This window comes from Myxocyprinus asiaticus, chromosome 10 (genome assembly GCF_019703515.2).
Source record: "Myxocyprinus asiaticus isolate MX2 ecotype Aquarium Trade chromosome 10, UBuf_Myxa_2, whole genome shotgun sequence".
Classification (NCBI taxonomy): domain Eukaryota; kingdom Metazoa; phylum Chordata; class Actinopteri; order Cypriniformes; family Catostomidae; genus Myxocyprinus; species Myxocyprinus asiaticus.
Window position 1 is genome coordinate 45,122,509 of NC_059353.1, and position 19,347 is coordinate 45,141,855.

The following is a 19,347-nucleotide window of genomic DNA, read 5'->3' on the forward strand; positions in this document are numbered from 1 at the left end:
TTTCATATGTAAGCAAAAGTGACATTATAACTAAAATATACCCACATATATATAGAATCTAAAAGTGGTGGTGGTGTAGTGGAACTGATAAGCGGAAGGTTGTTGGTTCATTCCCCACAGCCACCACCATTGTGTCCTTGAGCAAGGCACTTAACTCCAGGTTGCTCCAGGGGGATTGTCCCTGTATTAAGGGCACTGTAAGTCACTTTGGATAAAAGCGTCTGCCAAATGCATAAATGTAAATGTAATCGGAATCTAATCGAGAGCTTGAGTTGAATTATGTTGAGCCTTGTTACATTTCTCAGGGCAGTCTTGCGTTATCGTTAATTAATGGCATTTTCATGTTTAATTAACATGTACAACTTTATAATATTATGGTTTATCAAAAACGTTTAATAATTTAAGGTCATTTTAATCTAATTTTATTTAGTTTTTGGAGTCATGAATTTATTTTTGTTCGATTAAAAATGTCTCTAAGTTAGTTTTATTTTTATTTCAGTTAAATAAAGTGTTTTTTAGATTTTGTTAACGATAACAACACTGCTTATGGCAAAATAGTGCATTGAAATCATCACAATATTCTGAATGTTAATTTTAAATCACTAGCAAAATTACACATTGTAAACCTGAATTTGATTTTTGGAATGAACATATATTTACTATGATGTAACAGTATTTTAGAATTACAGTTAAATGCCAAGTGATCTCATAATGTCAATTTATGGGGATCTCAATTATCAGATTCTTTGTAAAAGTCTCTTGGGACGTCCAATCAATGGGAAGTTATTTTTTTTTTACATGGCAGATTAATAGTTAAAACTCATTTGGTTTTGTTTTCTGCTCTTACATGCCCATTTTCCAAGCTTTTGTGTGTTTGTTACTGATGTATATGATGGATAAAACCCTAGCTTTGGGTTGACTGTCCTTGGAATAGATTTCTGGTCCTAATCGCTCCCCTGGGGTCCCTGCTAGACGTTGTGTTATCAGTGTTTACACTGTACAGGGTCATGGCTAGATATATCACTCTATTCTCAGAGGTCTGAGCTCATGGTTGTCATGGTTACAATGATCTCATAGTGGTGTATACAGCTGGGGTAACCACCGCCCCTCAATCTACCCCTCTTCCTGTGATACCACCTGTTCAGGTTGAGGGGGCAACATTGTTCTTGTCATTATCTTTGGTCTAAAAAATGTACGGCATGTGTTTTATTGTACAGAAAATTATGCACCACTTGACTACTTACACAGTGTGTTGTTTGCTAGAAATAAGATGACTTGTAAACAGACTTGCATGCTTATATGAACTGATGCAAAATGAAAAATTAAATACAATGCTTACAAAATTAATAATATGGCTTTTTTGCTCCAATTAGGAATTGGACTTGTAAGGAATCTAAGAATTCTGGTTCTGATTCAGATTTCACTTGACTCAGGCTCCTTAATGATTTCTTACGGGATTCTTTTAGTATTTTTGAGGAAGGAATTTTCCCACCCCTCAATAAATTGGTTGTAATTGTATGCTACACAAATATTTAACAATAATTTATGTATTCAAATAATTTATTACAGTTTATTTATTACTTTTTTATTTAATTTAATTATGTGTATTTTATATATATTTTTTCAATATTTGTTTTGCTGATACTCTTAAGTGTTTATTTTTTATTTTATTGGTCTGTCAGCATTGGCGGAAGAATGCTGACATTCAAGAACATTTAACAAAACAAAATGCCATGAAAATCATTAATTTCAGGTATTTTTATTTAATAGAACCAGTACTGAATAAGAACCAGTTCTCGATTCTCTAAAACTTGATGTCTTTGTCTTTACCAGACACATGTATTTGATCTACTAGTTGACCCAGATTTGAAATCCTACAGAAAAGGAAGAACAGACTTTTTCTCACTGAAGTCGCCTCTTTTTTTTGAGAACCTGTAATAAATATTTTCCCATAGTGATGAGTCATCGGTGGTTTTGTCTTAAAGGGCAGATCCTGTGAATCTTCAGTCTTAGTGTGCTTGTGAAATGCCAGCAGTGAGCTGCTGTTTTATATAGAGAAGAAGGTGCCTCTGCCTGCAGCTCTTTAATGACGGTAATGGAGCTGTTTATAATCGAATGACTCACGATAACAAGCATTAACAAAGCATTTCATTTACATCATTCTCATCTTGCATCACTCATTGGCAGCATCTGTGAGTTCCATTTCTTTTTAGACTATGTCATCTAGCTTTGGTGGTGCAACTCTCTTTTTCTTTAAAAGTCCCTCACGTCTGCACAGATTTGTAGGGATTGTAGATGAATGATACAGTAAATCAGTTATTAGGCTTTCGATTCAGTGGCTTTGTTACACAGTAAGGTGACTTCAGTTTTGGCAGAATGTGTGTGCTGTGCTTTGCTCTCAGTGAGTGAAGCAATAAGAAGTATCAGTCAGGGATCATCTCTCTTAGTGCTGGGCTGTTGGGAAAGGTCAATGCTTTTGGGAAAATAATGGGACTCTGACAGTGAAAGAGAATGCAGTACTTACAGTCAGTAGACAAAGAGATCAGGTGATCACTTCACAAGTAACCTGATATCCAGGCCAGTTGTAGCAGACACACCTGTGCTTTTAGACTACACTTAAAGATGTAAAATAGCTCCTTAAACTCCACTTTTATCAGCAACCTCCTTAGAGGAGGTTTTTTGCACATGTCAGGTTTTTTGCACATTTTATGCACGTTTTTCTGGACATTTTGCACATGTCCAGAGTTGCACTTAATTCATTGTCACTTTATACCTGGCTGCTACCTCAATAACTACTATGTCCATAGAACACTATTTCATAGTATGTTATGTTTACATTCGGCATTTTTAGAAAGTGTCATCTTTTTGCACTGCTCAGATTAGAAATGTGTACTGGTCGGCGCTGCACTGTCTCTCACTGTCTCTTACTGTGCCTATTGTCCTGTTTCCTTTTTAGTAATTATTGTACTGTCCTGTACTTTTTGCACATGTTTGCACGTGCACTTTATGTAGGAATGTTTAGGTCTTATTCAGTCTGTGTAGTCTCATGTGGTTCTGTGTTTGTCCTATGTTGTTTTATGTAGCACCATGGTCCTGGAGGAACATTGTCTCGTTTCGCTGTGTACTGTACTAACTGTATATGGTTGAACGACAAAAAAAAACCACTTGAACACTTGAACAACACTTCGAAGAGAGTCCAGACAAAGAAACATCATAGAGGAGTCAAATCTAGAGATGTCAAAAGTACCAGTACTTTAAGTCGATAAGATTTTCTTTCATTGTAGTGATGCTGTACCAGTCTTTCTACCGTATCAGAAGCAAGGGTTAAGGGGTTTACCTTAACTGGTTAACTGGTTAAAATGGGCCAGTTAGCTTCTGCTGGCAAAAAGATGGCCATTTCATTTATGGCCATTCAAAAGTAGTGATTATAATTTATATATACACTCACTGAGCACTTTATCAGGAACACTATGGTCCTGCTCACTACATTTGTACAGAGGTGTTATCTGAGTTACCGTAGCCTTTCTGTCAGCTCAAACCAGTCTAGACATTCTCCGTTGCCGTGTGTGTGTGTGTGTGTGTGTGTGTGTGTGTGTGTGTTTGTTTTGCAAGCAATATCTCAACTAGCAAAATCTCCAAACAAAAATTTTTTATTATAGCAGATGTTTTTGTTTTTTGGAAGGCTCTGAAAAGAGTGAAACAGACCTTTATTTGTCCCTGTCTTCTGCTTTTCACATTCACAGCTCAGAGTAAATGCGGCCTAATAGACCTTTCACTGTCTATTATGTTATTAATATTAATCAAACTACAATACTGACAAGAAAATGAGACATCTGCTCACTCTTTTCTTGATTACTGACTGTTTATGTGAATAATTAATTGCAGAAACTTGAAGCAAGGTTTATTTTATTTAGAAATACTTGAAGGCTTGAAATGGAATGTTCTGAGTTCATATCAAGTTAAGCTCAATCGAAAGCATTTGAGTACCACAAAAATGTAAACATTCCTTGTTTATTTATGCATTTTTTTTTTTTTAAAGCAAAATTCAAGTTGCACCATTTACCAAAATGGAAGTGAATGAATGCTTTCTATAATGTCTGTTAATCCCTGATTTTATCACTCTAAAATCATTTTAACACATAATGTTTACATCTTGTGGCTGTACTTCTGAAATAGTGTGTATTTTAGAGTTTATGGACTGGCCCCATTCACTTCCATTGTAAGTACCTCACTGTAACTGCGTTTTCTGGCTTTTTTTTTTTTCTTCTTCTTTAAAAAAAATTAGGGACAAGTCAAAATAATTTTTTTGATAATCGACATTATGCCTAACCAACATATTATGTCTAATAAAAAAATGCTGTCAACTGAGCTTAACTTGTATTCAACATGGAACATTCCCTTATCATTTATATCAGTATTTAACTTTTTAAATAACAGAGTGTGTTCAATAGCATATTGTGTGTTCCTGTAGCTCAACTGGTAGAAAATGGCAGTAGTAACACCATGGACATTGATTAAGTTGAAACACTGACTTTTATACCTTAAATGCACTGTAAGTCACTTTGGATAAGTGTTTACCAAGTGCATATTAGTATTAGCTGCGGTATTAAAATTGGTATTTAGAATCGTGATCTAGCACTGGTTTTGGTATCGACCACTAACATTTTGGAATTGTGAAAACCCTAGTCGCATTTAAGAGGAGCAGATTATCCCTGCTGCCCACCTGTTACTTATGTAATTTTATCTAGCATTTACACAGAGCATATGCTAGCAATAAGCAAACACATTTATCAACCCTCACTGAATTCCCTGCGCCATTCTATTCACCTCACAGTAGAACTGAAGTGAGCTGCAATCCGTAACCTTCATTGCCTCGCTTAAACCATCAACATTTGCACAAAAATGAGAGTGTTCTGACTGCAGAACAAATGCTGTTTAGGTCTCTCATACTCATTGTGAGTACAAAAATGGTAGGAAATGCTGTTTTTAAAAAGTAATTTTCTTAAAAGCCAACCTTTGTTTGTTTGTGTTTTGTTCTTTTGTTGTGACATTATAGTAATTAAGAAGGTGCAATTACATGAGAAATAGAGAGTGAGTAAGGGAGAGAAATGTGACTGAATGGAAAGGCAGAGAGGAAGAAAATTATTTTTATATATATTGGATAAAGAAAATTCGGCCTATAGGACCATTAAGAAGTTTACCCCCCCCCCCCCCCCCCCCCATTAATTCTTATTACAGTAATGTATTTGAAAGTTTTCCTTTTGAGTTTATAGTAAACACATGGTATATTTTTATAGTAACATTTTGTTAGTAAAAAAATAATATAATTATTTTGAAAAACTTGAAGCAAGGTTTACTTTATTTAGAAATGCTTGAAGGCTTGGATATTTTAATTCATTACAAGTTAAGTTCAGTCAACAGAATTTGTGGCATAATGTTGATTACTACAAAAAAAATAATTTCAGATTCAACTCCCAAAATCAAATAAAAAAAAAAAAGAGAAATTATATTTTGCATAAAGAAATAATAATTTATTATTTAATAAATTACATTTGAATTTATAGTACAAAATATTAGAAATTTTTATATGAAAAAATGTTTCATCACATTCCCAGTGGGTCAGAAGTTAACATACACTTTGTTAGTAACTGGTAGCATTGCCTTTTATATTGTTTAACTTGGGTCAAACGTTTTGGGTAGCCTTCCACAAGCTTCTCACAATAAGTTGCTGGAATTTTGGCCCATTGCTCCAGACAGAACTTGTGTAACTGTGTCAGGTTTGTAGGCCTCCTTGCTCGCACATGGTTTTTCGGTTCTGCCCACAAATTTTCTATTGGATTAAGGTTAGGGCTTTGTGATGACCACTCCAATACCTTGACTTTATTATCCTTAAGCCATTTTGCCACAACTGTAGAGGTATGCTTGGGGTAGGGTGACCAGATTCCTGCTTGTGGAAAACAGGACAGCCCCCTCCCAGCAAAAATGAAATTGACGTATCCTTACCTAGGCGCAGATCAATGCCAATTAGAGGGTGCATCTGCATCTGTAACTGTTGTCACCTTGTACTTTTCACTGGCAGACATTTTCCGTGGTGTACGCTTGTCTTTCAAGAGTTTATTGTAAAATGCAGAGCAGTCCAGTCCAAAATTAAGATGTACGAAAAGCATTGCCTTCATGACTGTTACGCTGATTCGAGATTTACCCATGCTGCATTCATTAATGAGAACACACTCCACAGATGCAGATGTCCCAGGCAGGCATAAAACAAACTCCACGACCTTGGCTAAGACTCTGAAGTTGATGGTCTTGCTCTCCAGCTCACGAAAAACATCTGCCCATCTCTCAGACATGGCTGTCTTGTTCATGTTCCACTCAGTGATGCGACGAGTGACAATGTTTTTTGCGCAAGCCCACTCATCAAAGAGTGTGGTTTCGTCAATCAAAGTGGAGTGGAGATTCTGGAGTAGAAGTGTTTGAGGCTGCTCTGAATGTCTTGAGTGGGATGTCTCTCAGTAGGGCCCACTCAAATTATTTTTTTTCTGTGTTCTCCAATGAGCAGCTCCAATTCTGGAGGTAATCCATCGATGTTGAATAAAGGTTTCTCACTGCACAAAAGAAATCATCCGCTCGCATGTCACCAGCTTCAACCAGGGCATCCAACTGCTTTTAATGTCAGAATGTATAAATGATTCCTCCAGCCTGGCCTGCAAGACTTCTCTCAGGTCATGAATGTGCAAAACCACTTATGTGGTCTTGCTCTAATATCTCCAGTGCACGGTTAAAAGTGGCTGTTTGCTTGAGTGCGAAGTCAATCCAAAATTTAGTGCAAAGATAGCGAAAATGTCTCTTAGAAACTTTGGACATTTTTCTTGAGAAAGAAAGTATGCATGCAGACCACTGAAAATGTGTAGTATTTTTTTCAAGAGCTGGATCAAGAGAGAGGAAACATGTGTTGCCATGCTGCAGTAATTTCTGATAGTCTAGCTGCACAAAAGCGAGTACGTTGCATATGACATCTTCAGATTTGGTGCGGGCAGAATTTTTTTTGGATCATACAGTTTCTTGATCAATTTTGCATTGAGGTCAGCCGACTGAAAACTATGGCCGTGCACAACAGAATGATAAGCAAAAAGTCCTTCACTTGCGTGCACCTTGTCAGATTCAGAACTTTGCTTAAGAATAATCATTAACACTTGGTGTGGCACACTTTTAGCAGCATCCACATGGTTTTTTGTATGAACATGCTGCGTGATGTCGGTGCGGCCTCCATGGGCTATGGAAAAGCGAGCTCCACAAATCTCACACCTCACTTTACTAGGCTGTGTCTGTGACTCATTTTTTAGTAATTTAAACTCTTTTTGAAGACCCTCATTAAATGAAGATGCACACTTCCTTGAAAATGTTCCAGCCGCAACTTCAGTCAGTTCACTATCTGGACGGCTACTGATAGGGGATTGTGATTGGATAGTTTAATCCAGTCATGTACTTCAAATATCACGGTGTGATTTTATTGGTTTTACAAGCCGTATCCTTGGCTACCTTTTGATTAGAATACTCAAACTTGACTGAGAAAGAAAAATTTTAGGGGAGGGGAAATATGGGACAAAACACAATTTTTTCAGAAAAAGTCTGGACACTAGGAAAAGTGCTTAAATACGGGACTGTCCCGGGAAAAACGGGATATCTGGCCACCCTAGCTTGGGGTCATTGTCCATTTGAAGACCCATTTGCGACTGAGCTTTAACTTCCTGGCTGATGTCTTGATGTTGCTTCAATATATCCAGATAATTTTCCTTCCTCATGATGCCACCTATTTTGTGAAGTGCACCAATCCATCCTGCAGCAAAGCTCCCCCACAGCATGATGCTGCCACCCCCATGCTTCACAGCTGAGATGGTGTTTTTTGGCTTACAAGCCTCACCCTTTTTCCTCCAAACATAATAATGGCCATTATGGCCAAACAGTTAAAAAAAAAATTCATCAGACCAGAGGACATTTTTCAAAAGTAAGATATTTGTACCCGTGTGCACTTGCAAACTGTAGCCTGGCTTTTTTATGGCAGTTTTGGAGCAGTGGCTTCTTCCTTGCTGAGCAGCCTTTCAGGTTATGTCGATATAGGACTAATTTTACTGTGGATATAGATACTTGTCTACCTGTTTCCTCCAGCATCTTCACAAGGCCCTTTGCTGTTGTTCTGTGATTGATTTGCACTTTTCGCACCAAACTACGTTAATCTCTAGGAGACAGATTGCGTCTTCTGCCTGAGCGGTATGATGGCTGCATACTATTGTTTGTACAGATGAACATGGTACCTTCAGGCATTTGTAAATTGCTCCCAAGGCTCCACAATTGAACCAGGCTCCACAAATTTTTTTTCTGAGGTCTTAGCTGATTTCTTTTGATTTTCCTATGATGTCAAGCAAAGAGGCACTGACTTTGAAGGTGGGCCTTAAAATACATCCACTGGTACACCTCCAATTGACTCCAGTTAGCCAATTAGCCTATCAGAAGCGAATTGGCTAATTGCCTAAAGGCTTGACAAGCTGCTTAAAGGCACAGTTAACTTAGTGTATGTAAACTTCTGACACACTGGAATTGTGATTATAGTCAGTTAAAAGTGAAACAGTCTGTCTGCAAACAATTGTTGGAAAAATGACTCGTGTCATGCACAAAGTAGATGCCCTAAAAGACTTGCCAAAACTATAGTTTGCTAACGTTATATACATTTATAGTTTTAAAACGACATAAGGGTTTAAACAGCTTGGTACATCTTGCATCTTTCTACACATATGGCTATTTTGAAATGCTAATGTTTTTATGCTTTAGGGTGCCAGTGACAATAACTGATGTGTTGGCCTTTCCTCTAGGCGAGTTTAGTTGGCCATTCAGCATCTCGGTGCATGCTGGACATGACAGAGGTGCTGGTGAATGCAGCTGTAGTTGTTGATGGGGTGGCTGCAGGTCTGCTGTCGCTTCCTCCTGACACGATGACATTTACTCTGACTGATCGGTGAGGATTGTAGCCTGTCAGCAAGCTCTGCCCCACCCCCCTGTACTCCCTAGCTCACTTCAAAGACTACTCACAAGCTTTAGGACATATATATATATATATATATATATATATATATATATATATATATATATATATATATATATATATATATATATATATATAATAATGACACATGGGCAATTAAGTTCAGTGGGTGAGTGCTAATGGACTTACAGTTGTGGTTCAAGCTGGGAGAACATTGGAGAACATCTGGCCACAACTGCTAAAACTCTTTAGAATATTCTAGAAGGAATCATTTGACCTCTAGAATATGTTTTGCTTTTTTTTTTTTTTTGATCCTCACATGCGCTCTAGCATCTGTCACTTTGTGGACTGTCTGACACTTACTGTGTGCTTTGGTTTCAAATCTTGTGTCTAGGTTTTGTCAGAAGAAGAGAAGGGCTCCATAGCAGAACAAGAAGATGAGTACTGGGAGCAGACCTTGTTCGTGGAGAGGTTTGGGGACATCATTACGGAATCTGCTATCAATGGCGCAGACAAAATGGGCCGCAACTACAATGAGAAAGACTTTGAGTGTAAGTACAGTTTAATGTATAACTCACCAGCACTATATGTGCTCTCTGTTTTATGTAATTCCTGGGTGGATAGTCTTCATGCCATGTACAGCAGTTCAACAAATTATTTTTAAAGTCAACATGAAATGGCATTCACAACCCATTTTACTATTGTTAGGTGACATATTTTTGAGTGAAACAAATGAAAAGTCTTGTTGTCCGTTGTGCATTCATGAATGCTATGAGAGAGGGTTGCTCACAATGTGAGAACTCACTTTGTTTAGCAAGCATTTCTTGTGTGAAATAGTGCCACTGTGAATAAGCTTCTCATAGCCATAGACGTGCAATGGCATAAAGATTTTTACTGAAAATGACTTCAGTTTTGGGTTGTTTCTCACCAAAACCATCGTATGCCTTCAGAAGTCTTGGAATATGATGCACGCAGACTACTTATGATACTTTTGAGTCCTTTTTTAAACTTGAGATACTATCCACTGCCATTATATTGAGAATGAAATTCTTAAGGGTTTGAAAGCAAGTAAATGATGATAAAATTTCCTTTTTGGGTGAACTATCCCTTAAAGAAAATCAATGGAATCTATTTTGTTTTCTTGATTACTTTTAAAGTAATACAACTTATAAATGCCACTGTTTTTCCAGAGCATTGTCAGTTAAAAGTGGCATCCTCCCTTATGCTGCAAGAAGTTTCCATCTTTAGTTGCATTTGGAGGAAGGTGTCTTAGAAGAAATACAGAAGTACAGTGCTTTTTAATGGTCCCTCTCATGAGTTGCACAGGAGCTCCAAATCACACATTAACATCTTATAAATGAAGTCTCAATGGCAGCAGATACTGTTCTTAAAGGAATAGTTCACCCAAAAATGAAGATTCTTTACATTATTTACTCACCTTCATGATGTGTAGTAACTGCATTTTGCATTTGTTTTGCAGTTTGCATTATGCCTCATTTAAATAGTCTCTGTCTATGCACAGATCACCGGCACACATTCCACCACACCCACCACCCCCTGTCCACCCACCTCCCCCCACAGCGTTTTCGCAAGAGGGTACTTAGTATGGAACGCCGACGAAAGAAAAAGAGGAAGAAAAAAAAGACGTCTATGCCACCATCAGATGTCACACCCACTATTCATGAGGTGGATGAGGAAGAGGTGGAGTCTGAGACTGAGGGCCAGTGCCAATCAGCCACGCCTACTGAGCCATCTGAAGAGCTGCCACAGGTAATTTCATGTCATTAGCTATCAAAACAGCATACTAGTTAACTGCATACTGTGCATTATATTAAATCGTTTGTGGAACAGTGTGAGTTATTAATAAATAAACATCTTTATTGGACTGGACAGCCTAAAGTTACTACATGATATGTGTGGAGGACTGTGTTAGAGAGGTGGAATGGGACATTGGGGAGATGGTGACAGATGTTGTGATATCACAGTTCAGTTTGGGAAGTGAGGAGGATCTGGCAGCCGATCTTGCTCTCACCAGCTTCCATATGGAGAGTGAGACACCCCCCAGCATTGAGGAGACCCCACCCAGCCCTGCCGGAATGGAGGTGAAACAGGGAGCACATGAGCGACCGGACAGAGAAGAGGAGGAAGAGGTTTGCAACAGGTATATGACAAGTAAAGTAAAGAAGAATTTACATGTACACCCGAAAAACACATAAACAGTAAAGGAATAGTTCACCCAAAAATGAACATTTTCTCATAATTTGCTCATCCTCATGCCATCCTGCATGTGTATGACTTTCTTTCTTCTGCTGAACACAAACAAAGGTTTTTAGAAGAATATCTCTACTCTGTTCCATACAATGTAAGTCAACAGGGAACAACACTTTGAAAAGTTCCAAAACTTTGAAGGTCAAAAATGCTTAAAGGCAACATAAAATTAATTCATACAACTCCAGTGGTTAAATTCATGTCTTCAGAAGTGATATCATAGGTGTGGGTGAGAAAAAGATACATTTTTAAGTCATTTTTTATTTTTATGATAATTTTTTTTTATTATTTGATTCATTTATGAAACAAATAAAAGTAAAACATATACAAACAGAATCAATACTTAACCCCCTCTATTACCCCACCCCCACCCCCACGAACACCCCAGTGGTCCCACATGATTATAGACGCACACAAAAAAAATAAAAAAAAAATAAAAAAAAATAATAAAAGATAATAATCACACACATAACAACTACACCTCTATCTCTACTGTCCCTCCCCGAGAGCCCTCCAAAAATGTCAGATATTTGCCCCACTTTCCCACAAACAAGTCCAAATTTCCCAGTCTTCTAGTTGACCCCTCTTCAAAAGCCACCACCCTCCCCAACTCCGAGCACCACTCCTGAAATGGGGATGCTCCAGCCAACTTCCATCCCCTTAAAACTATTTATCTTAATCGGTTAGCCAGAATTTTTGACAATATTTTTACGTCTAGCTGGATCAGGAAATTGGATGGTAACTCTTACACTCGCTTGAATCTTTGTCCTTTTTCAGAATTAAACTGATCCAGGCTTGTGTCATGGTTGGTGGAAGCTTTCCATTCTTTAATGATTCTGTATAAACTTCTAATAAAAGTGGAGCCAGTAAGATCTAAAAAATTCAGCAGCAAAGCCGTCTGGCCCCGGAGCCTTGCCTTTAGGCAGGGCCTTAATTACCTCACCAAGCTTCTCCAATGTTATCTCAGAATCAAGAGAATTTTTTTGCTCCGTCGTCAGTTTAGGGAGTTCTAATGGTTTCACAAATTTCTAATATCTTCAACTGTAGACGAAGATGTGGAAGTATAGAGATCAAGATAGAATTCCTTAAAAGCATTATTAATATCAATGGCCAAGGTAAACATTTCATCACCTGCAGATTTCACTGAGGGAATGGTAGAAAAGGACTCTTTCTGCTTTATATATCTAGCCAGAAGTTTTCCTGCTTTGTCCCCGACTCAGAGTATGACTGTCTTGCCCTGAATAGCCAAAACTCCACCTTCCGCGACAAAATAGTGTTATATCTGTATTTCAATCGGGTCAATTCTCTGAGGCCATCAGACGACATTCGGGGGTTCAACTCTGCCTCGGCACTTTTAATATTCCCTTCCAACTCCACGAGTTCTTGTGCTTTGGATTTTTTGATGAATGAGGCATACTCTATGATCTGGCCCCTAAGAACCGCCTTAAGTGCCTCCTAAGCCACGCCTACAGAGGATACTGAGGACCAGTTGGTCTCCATATAAACACTGATTTCAGTCTTTAACATTTGTTTAAGGATTTTGCAAATGGGATACATTAAGGTGCCAACTATATGATTTCATTTTCTCCATATGTGGCAACACCTCTAAACTCACCAGGGTGTGATCTGAGACTAAGATGTTTCCAACTGAGCAGTCCACAACAGATGAAATGAGGGACTTGGATAAAAAAAAATAAAAAAAATCTATTCTAGAATAAATCTTATGGACTGATGAAAAAAATGAATAGTCCCTACCAGATGGGTTCAAAAGTCTCCAAATATCTGTAAGACCAAGATTTTTACACATCCTGTGAAGCATCACTGTTGCTCTAGGGGGCTTGCACACTTTTGCTTCACTATGATCAAGGACTGAGTCCATCAAAAGATTAAAGTCTCCTCCCAATATTATATCATGAGAGGTGCCAGTGGCTTGCAACATCCCTTCAAGATCTATAAAAAAAGCCCTGATTATCAGCGTTAGATGTGTAAATATTAGCCAAAATAAGACTTTGCCCCTGAATTTCTGCCAAAACAATAATGACTCTTCCTAATTTATCTTTGCTCTGTTTGAGACATTTGAATTGTAGATGCTTACTTACCAATGTAATAACTCTCCTGCTCTTACTTGAGCCAGCACTAAAGAAAACATGTCTACCCCATATCTTCCCAAATTTTTCAGCTTCCTGTGGGGAAAGATGCATTTTTTGAAGAAACACTATATCATATTTCTTACATTTAAGAAAAGAAATAACGTTCCTTCTTTTTATGGGGTGCCCCAACCCATTCACATTCCATGTGGAGAGAGAAAATCCACTCATATTAACATTTGACATTTTGACATATGAGAAAATATATTTTGTGTCAAAAATAAAATTATAAAGATCACATTCTAACATTGCAACAATCAACCCCTCCCCCCCCCAAAAAAAAAGAAAAAAAAGAAAAAGAAAAACTGTGCAGGACAGCGCCAACCAGCATCCATCTCTCTAAACTCAAGCATTCCATGTATGCCAACGAGCGTCACCGCGACAACTTTGCCATCGGATTGCTCAAGTCTGGTGCTTCTATACAAATTTTGTGAGACAGAATTACACAACAGAATATAATCTATAAAACAAACTCCAGCTAATAGGTGGAATAAACACAAAGAACGTGCAGATTCATCCACAAACTTTCCTGAAGGAGTGTTATTCCACAAAACAAACTCCAGCCGCTAGGCGGAACCAACACAAAAATAAACTGTAACAGGATTCAATGGAAAGGAGGAGGCAGGAACCGGACTAAGCAACAAAGTAGTGTTTTATTAAACTTAAACACAAAAACACACAAACAAACACCTACAGGGCAGCTGCCTGTAGCTCTCTCTTTCCCGAACTGCCACCTCCGGCGGCCTTTATTCCTCTCGTCGGCTTGATTAGCCTGATTAGAGGCCCGGTGTGCATCATCACGGCCCGGCCCTGCCTTCCTCCTTGCCACACTCTTCCCTCCTTTCCTTCAGGCCGGGGAGCCCCTGGTCCCACCTGCCGGCAGATCTTCCCCGCCTTCTCAGACCTGGGAGGGAGACAAGGGGAGGGGAAAGAAAAAAGAGAGAGAGAGAGAGGGAAAGCCCAACACGGTGCGACAGCAGGAGAGAGAGAGGAAAAAATACGTACTCGCCAGTTCTCTGATACGCCATAGCCTGGTCCACAGACACCCCTCCACCCTCTAGTGAATGATAGCCACTCCTCCCCAGGTGAATCGGAGGCAGTCCTCCGGCCCCTGGCGGATGGAATGCCCAGCCGCGTTTTGGTGGATAGTAGGGGTCTCCTCCGTCCCTGGCAGCAGTTCTCCCCTCCCCGCTCGCGGACAGTGGCCTTCTCTTTGAACCTGCTGCATTTTAGCAGCCGGTAAGGGTCTCCTCCGCCCCTGGCAGTGGCCTGACTGCTGCAGGCGGTTGGTAAGGAGCCCCACCTCCCCTCGTGGTTGGCGGTCGTACCTCCGCTTTCAGGCGGCCGGGCTCCTCCGTCCCCCGGCAGATGGCCACGGCTGCTCCTTTGGGGTGGATGGTAGTGGCGAGGACTCTACTATGGCGCATCCCGCCTCCTTCCCGGGATTCGGCACCAACGTAACGGTAAAAGGGAAAGGAGGAGGCGAGAACCGGACAAAGCATCAAAGTAATCTTTAATTAAACAAAAACACACAAACAAACACATATAGTGCAGCTGCCTGTAGCTCTCTCCCTCCCGAACTGACGCCTCCGGCGGCCTTTATCCCTCTCGTCGGCTGACCACATGTTTTTAACCACTGGAGTCGTATGGATTACATTTGATTCTGCCTTTATGTGCTTTTTTTGAGCTTGAAAGTTTTGGACCCTGTTGACTTGCATTGTATGGACCTATAGAGCTGAGATATTCTTCTAAAAATCTTTGTTTGTGTTCTGCAGAAGAAAGAAAGTCATACACAGCTGAGATGGCATGAGGGTGTATAAATGATGAGAATTGTTTGGGTGAATTATCCCTTGAAATGGGCTTTTTAAAGGAATAGTTCACCCAAATATAAAAACAAATGTTATCACAATTTAATCAGCCTCATGTCTCCAAACACATGACTTACTTTCTTCTGTTGAACACAAAAGAAGGTATTTTGCAGAATGGCTTTTCCCCCCAATTTTAGTTTGCACTAATGGGGAATAGGGCTGAGCCGACATGTGATCCTTGAGAGCTACAACAGAGGAGATTTTCAAATAACAATTTACATTTTCAACTCTTCTTTACTCAAAGCTTTTGAATGGTTTTCAGATTGCTTAGAATTGTATGGACTTAGTTGTGTAGACTGCTTTTATGATGCTTTTTGTCATTTTTAGAGCTTGACAGCCCTGGTGCCCTTTCACTTGATTCAATGATTCAAGTGGTCAATTTACAGCAGTTAATCTATTACATTTGCAGTTAATGGCAAATATGCCATGCAACATTGTAAAGCAATGCAATATTGTAAAAATAGTTGATGACTGCTTGCAGAGTGAATTGGAAAAGTTGTACTCTATTGCCCCCTGCTGGTTAATCCTCTCTATGCAGCACTGGCAGTATATTGAAACCATTTAGTGAGATTTTATTTATGGATATTTAGTGAAGGCAAATGTACAAATAAAAAAATCATTGCATGATATGCATTCATATAATACAAATGTATTCATAGCATGGCTTGGCTTATGTAGTTATTACACTATTTGCTCATGTTATCCAGCAATTAAAGGGATAGTTCACAAAAAATGAAAATATTCATCATTTATGCACTCTCTTGTTGTTGTTCTAAACCCATGTGACATTCTTTCTTCAGTGGAGCACAAAAGGAAATGATAAGCAGAATGTTAGCCACTTTTTTTTTCAGCACAATGAAAGTGAATGGTGACTGAAGACAACATTCTGCTTAACATCCCCAATAGCGTTCTACAGAAGAAAAAACGTCATACAGGTTTGGAACAACATTAGAGTGAGTTCATTTCCGGGCAAACTATCCCTTTAACAATTAATATCAAATTGGCCAGAAAAAACATTTGTTATTTTAAGACAATGTATAAGTTGTAGTTATGTTTTTGCAGATTTAGCTCATCTCCAGAGCCTGCCAGTATGACAACACGGGGCTGGTTTCGTAGGAAGCCTGTCCACCGGCTGGCCGGAGCCCAGCGGACCAGCTATGACCTACGAGAACGCATCTGCATAGGCAGTATGACAGCCATGGAGACCGCTGTGTACCAGAAAGTGCCTACAGATGAGGCTGAGGCACAGATGCTGGCCAGTGCTGACCTGGATGACATGAAGAGTAAGCAATTCTGCAGATGTGATTAATAAGAGGAAGTTAAGTGAATAGTTCACCAAAGAATGAAAATTCTATCATTATTTAGTCACCGTGATGTCAGTCCAAATTCTTGTTCTGTTATTTTTTATGTGGAACACTAAAGGAGACTTTTCATACAGCTCTTTTCCATACAAGGACTGTTCATATTGACCAGGGCCTGACCAGGGGGTTCAAGGGGAAGAGAAATTTCAGTCTGTTTCTCACTCAAAGCTATTATATGGCATTAGAAGACTTATTAGTTATATACTTATTCCTTTAAAAATACTTCTTGCTTGACCTCTATACCTCCTGCTAAAGTCCTGAGTTTTCACAGTGTCCCTGTAACCATGATGACTTATGATTAAAACAGACAACTGGCATGTTGTTGTGGTTGTCTGATCTTAATTGAAATCAGTGCAGTAACTCAAACAAAATTAAACTGGCGTGTTTGATTTCATGTGTCATTGGAGCCACACCAGCATCTGAGTCTCTGGCCCCTGGTTTATCTTGCTTTTGACAAGCCAAAGTCTGTTGTCCCTCCAAATTCTCATTAAACTCTCACCCTAGAGGAAGGGAGTGATGACAGCACTGGCCCTTGAGCTGTTTGTTTAGTGGACTTGAGAGGTCTACATTGGCAAGTTTTCTGGTAAGTTAGGGGGACGCTGGGGTATTTGTGTCCATACCTATAAATGTGTTTTGGTGTAAAGCAGAGCAGTAGGATTATTGGCCAGGCACATGGTCTTCTCCTTTTCCAGCAGTTGTAAACAAGCCTTAGAGATGTGGTCAGATGATTATTATTATTGATTGTTCCATATAAAGTGTATGTGTGTGTGTATATATATATATATATTTACCCATTCTGATGTGCTGATGTGAACATTAACTGAAGCTCCTGACCCATATCTGAATGATTTTATGCACTGCACTGCTGCCACACGATTGGCTGATTAGATAAGCGCATGGATGATTGTTGGTGCCAGATGGGCTGGTTTGAGTATTTCTGTAACTGCTGATCTCCTGGGATTTTCATGCACAACAGTCTCTAGAATTTACTCCAAATGGTGCCAAAAACAAAAAACATCAAGTGAGTGGCAGTTGTGTGGACGGAAATGCCGTGTTGATAAGAGAGGTCAACAGAGAATGGCCAGACTGGTTCGAACTGACAAAGTCTATGGCAGTGTTGTATAAAGTATCCATTTGTCATACTTGAGTAAAAGTAAAGACACCTTCATGGAAATTGACTTAAGCAAAAGTATTAAGTAACTGATATTAAATTTACTTATGTATCCATGGCAACTTATTTGATTGGTGGTGCTCATCAGTTATTCACCTTCATGCCATCCCAGATGTGTATGATTTTCTTTCATCTGCAGAACACGTACAAAGATTTTTAGAAGAATATTTCAGCTCTATAGGTCAATTCAATGCAAGTGAATGGTGGCCAGACATTTCAAGCTACAAAATGCACATTAAGGGAGCATAAAGTTATCCATACTACTACAGTGGTTAAATCCATGTCCTCTGAAGCGATTCAGTTGGTTTTTAGTGAGAACAGACCAAATTGTAACTCATTTTCACTGTATATCTTGCCATTGCAATCTCTAGGCACAATCATGATTTCAAGCTTGATTTCACTTTCTAGTGTTTGATGCATGCGCAGAGCCCTAGATGGCACTATAGGAAGTGTAATCGAGCTTGAATCCTGATCGCCAAGGAGACTGGTAATGTCAAGATTTAGTCAAAAAAGGAGTTATATTTTGGTCTGTTCTCACCCAAAACCAATTGGATCTGTTCAGAAGACATTGGTGAAACCACGGGAGTTTTATGGATTACTCTTATGCTGCATGTATGTGCTTTTTGGAGCTTAAAAGGTCTGGCCACCATTCACTTACATTGAATTGACCTACATAACAGTGATATTCTTCTGAAAATCTTTTTTTTTTTTTTGTGTTCTGCAGAACAAAAGTCATACACATCTTGGATCGAATGAGGGTGAGAAAATTAAGAGAATTTTCATTTTTAAATGAACTATCCCTTTAATGGCGCATTCAAGTCACATCGCAATTATCATATTTATGGGATGAGTGTAAATGAACACCACAGTCCATAAAAATTGGAACATTGAAGAAGGGAGTTGAGTCATTAGTGACCAGAACAGAGACTTGTGGGGGTGGGCTCTTTTCATTTGGGCCAATAAGCAACCACCCATACACCCTGGCAACTGCACATCAATCTGCTGAAACACAGTTAAACAATTTAACAACAGCATAGCAACAACCTGACAACCACCTAGAACCCTGTCAACTGCAGAGCAATGTGCAAAAAACACAGAAAACTTGGCAACAGCATAATAACAACCTGGCAGCCACATATTGTAGCAATGCACCAAAACACACACCACCTTGACAACTGCATAGCATGCCCTAGCAACCATCCAGAAAACCCTAGTTACCATATACTGTAGCATAAATGTGCTACAAAGCATATATAACACTTTAGTAACAACCAGAAAACTAGTTTTGCTTAGGCAAAGACCATTCACATAAAATATAAAAATAAATATTGTTGGACATTTTCATGAGCGCTGGTAATTATTCATACATATCATACCTTGTTTAAATGTAAAATGTAAAATGTGAATGCATGTGATTGACTTATATGAACAGGTCTCCTGGAAAGGAATTTAACAGCTTTCATAATGTTTAAGCCTGAACTTATCAAATTAATTA

General features: G+C 39.0%; 1 protein-coding gene across 1 annotated transcript in view; it reads left to right on the forward strand.

The window, feature by feature from the left end:
• The window catches only part of LOC127447388 (anion exchange protein 3-like), an 86,494-nt gene that overhangs the window by 13,881 nt on the left and 53,266 nt on the right, over positions 1-19,347 (forward strand). Inside the window, exons 2-5 of the mRNA XM_051709236.1 lie at positions 9,432-9,588; positions 10,560-10,807; positions 11,023-11,198; positions 16,383-16,603. Of these exons, the coding sequence (XP_051565196.1) occupies positions 9,432-9,588; positions 10,560-10,807; positions 11,023-11,198; positions 16,383-16,603 (802 nt within the window). The remainder of the gene's footprint in view (positions 1-9,431; positions 9,589-10,559; positions 10,808-11,022; positions 11,199-16,382; positions 16,604-19,347) is intronic.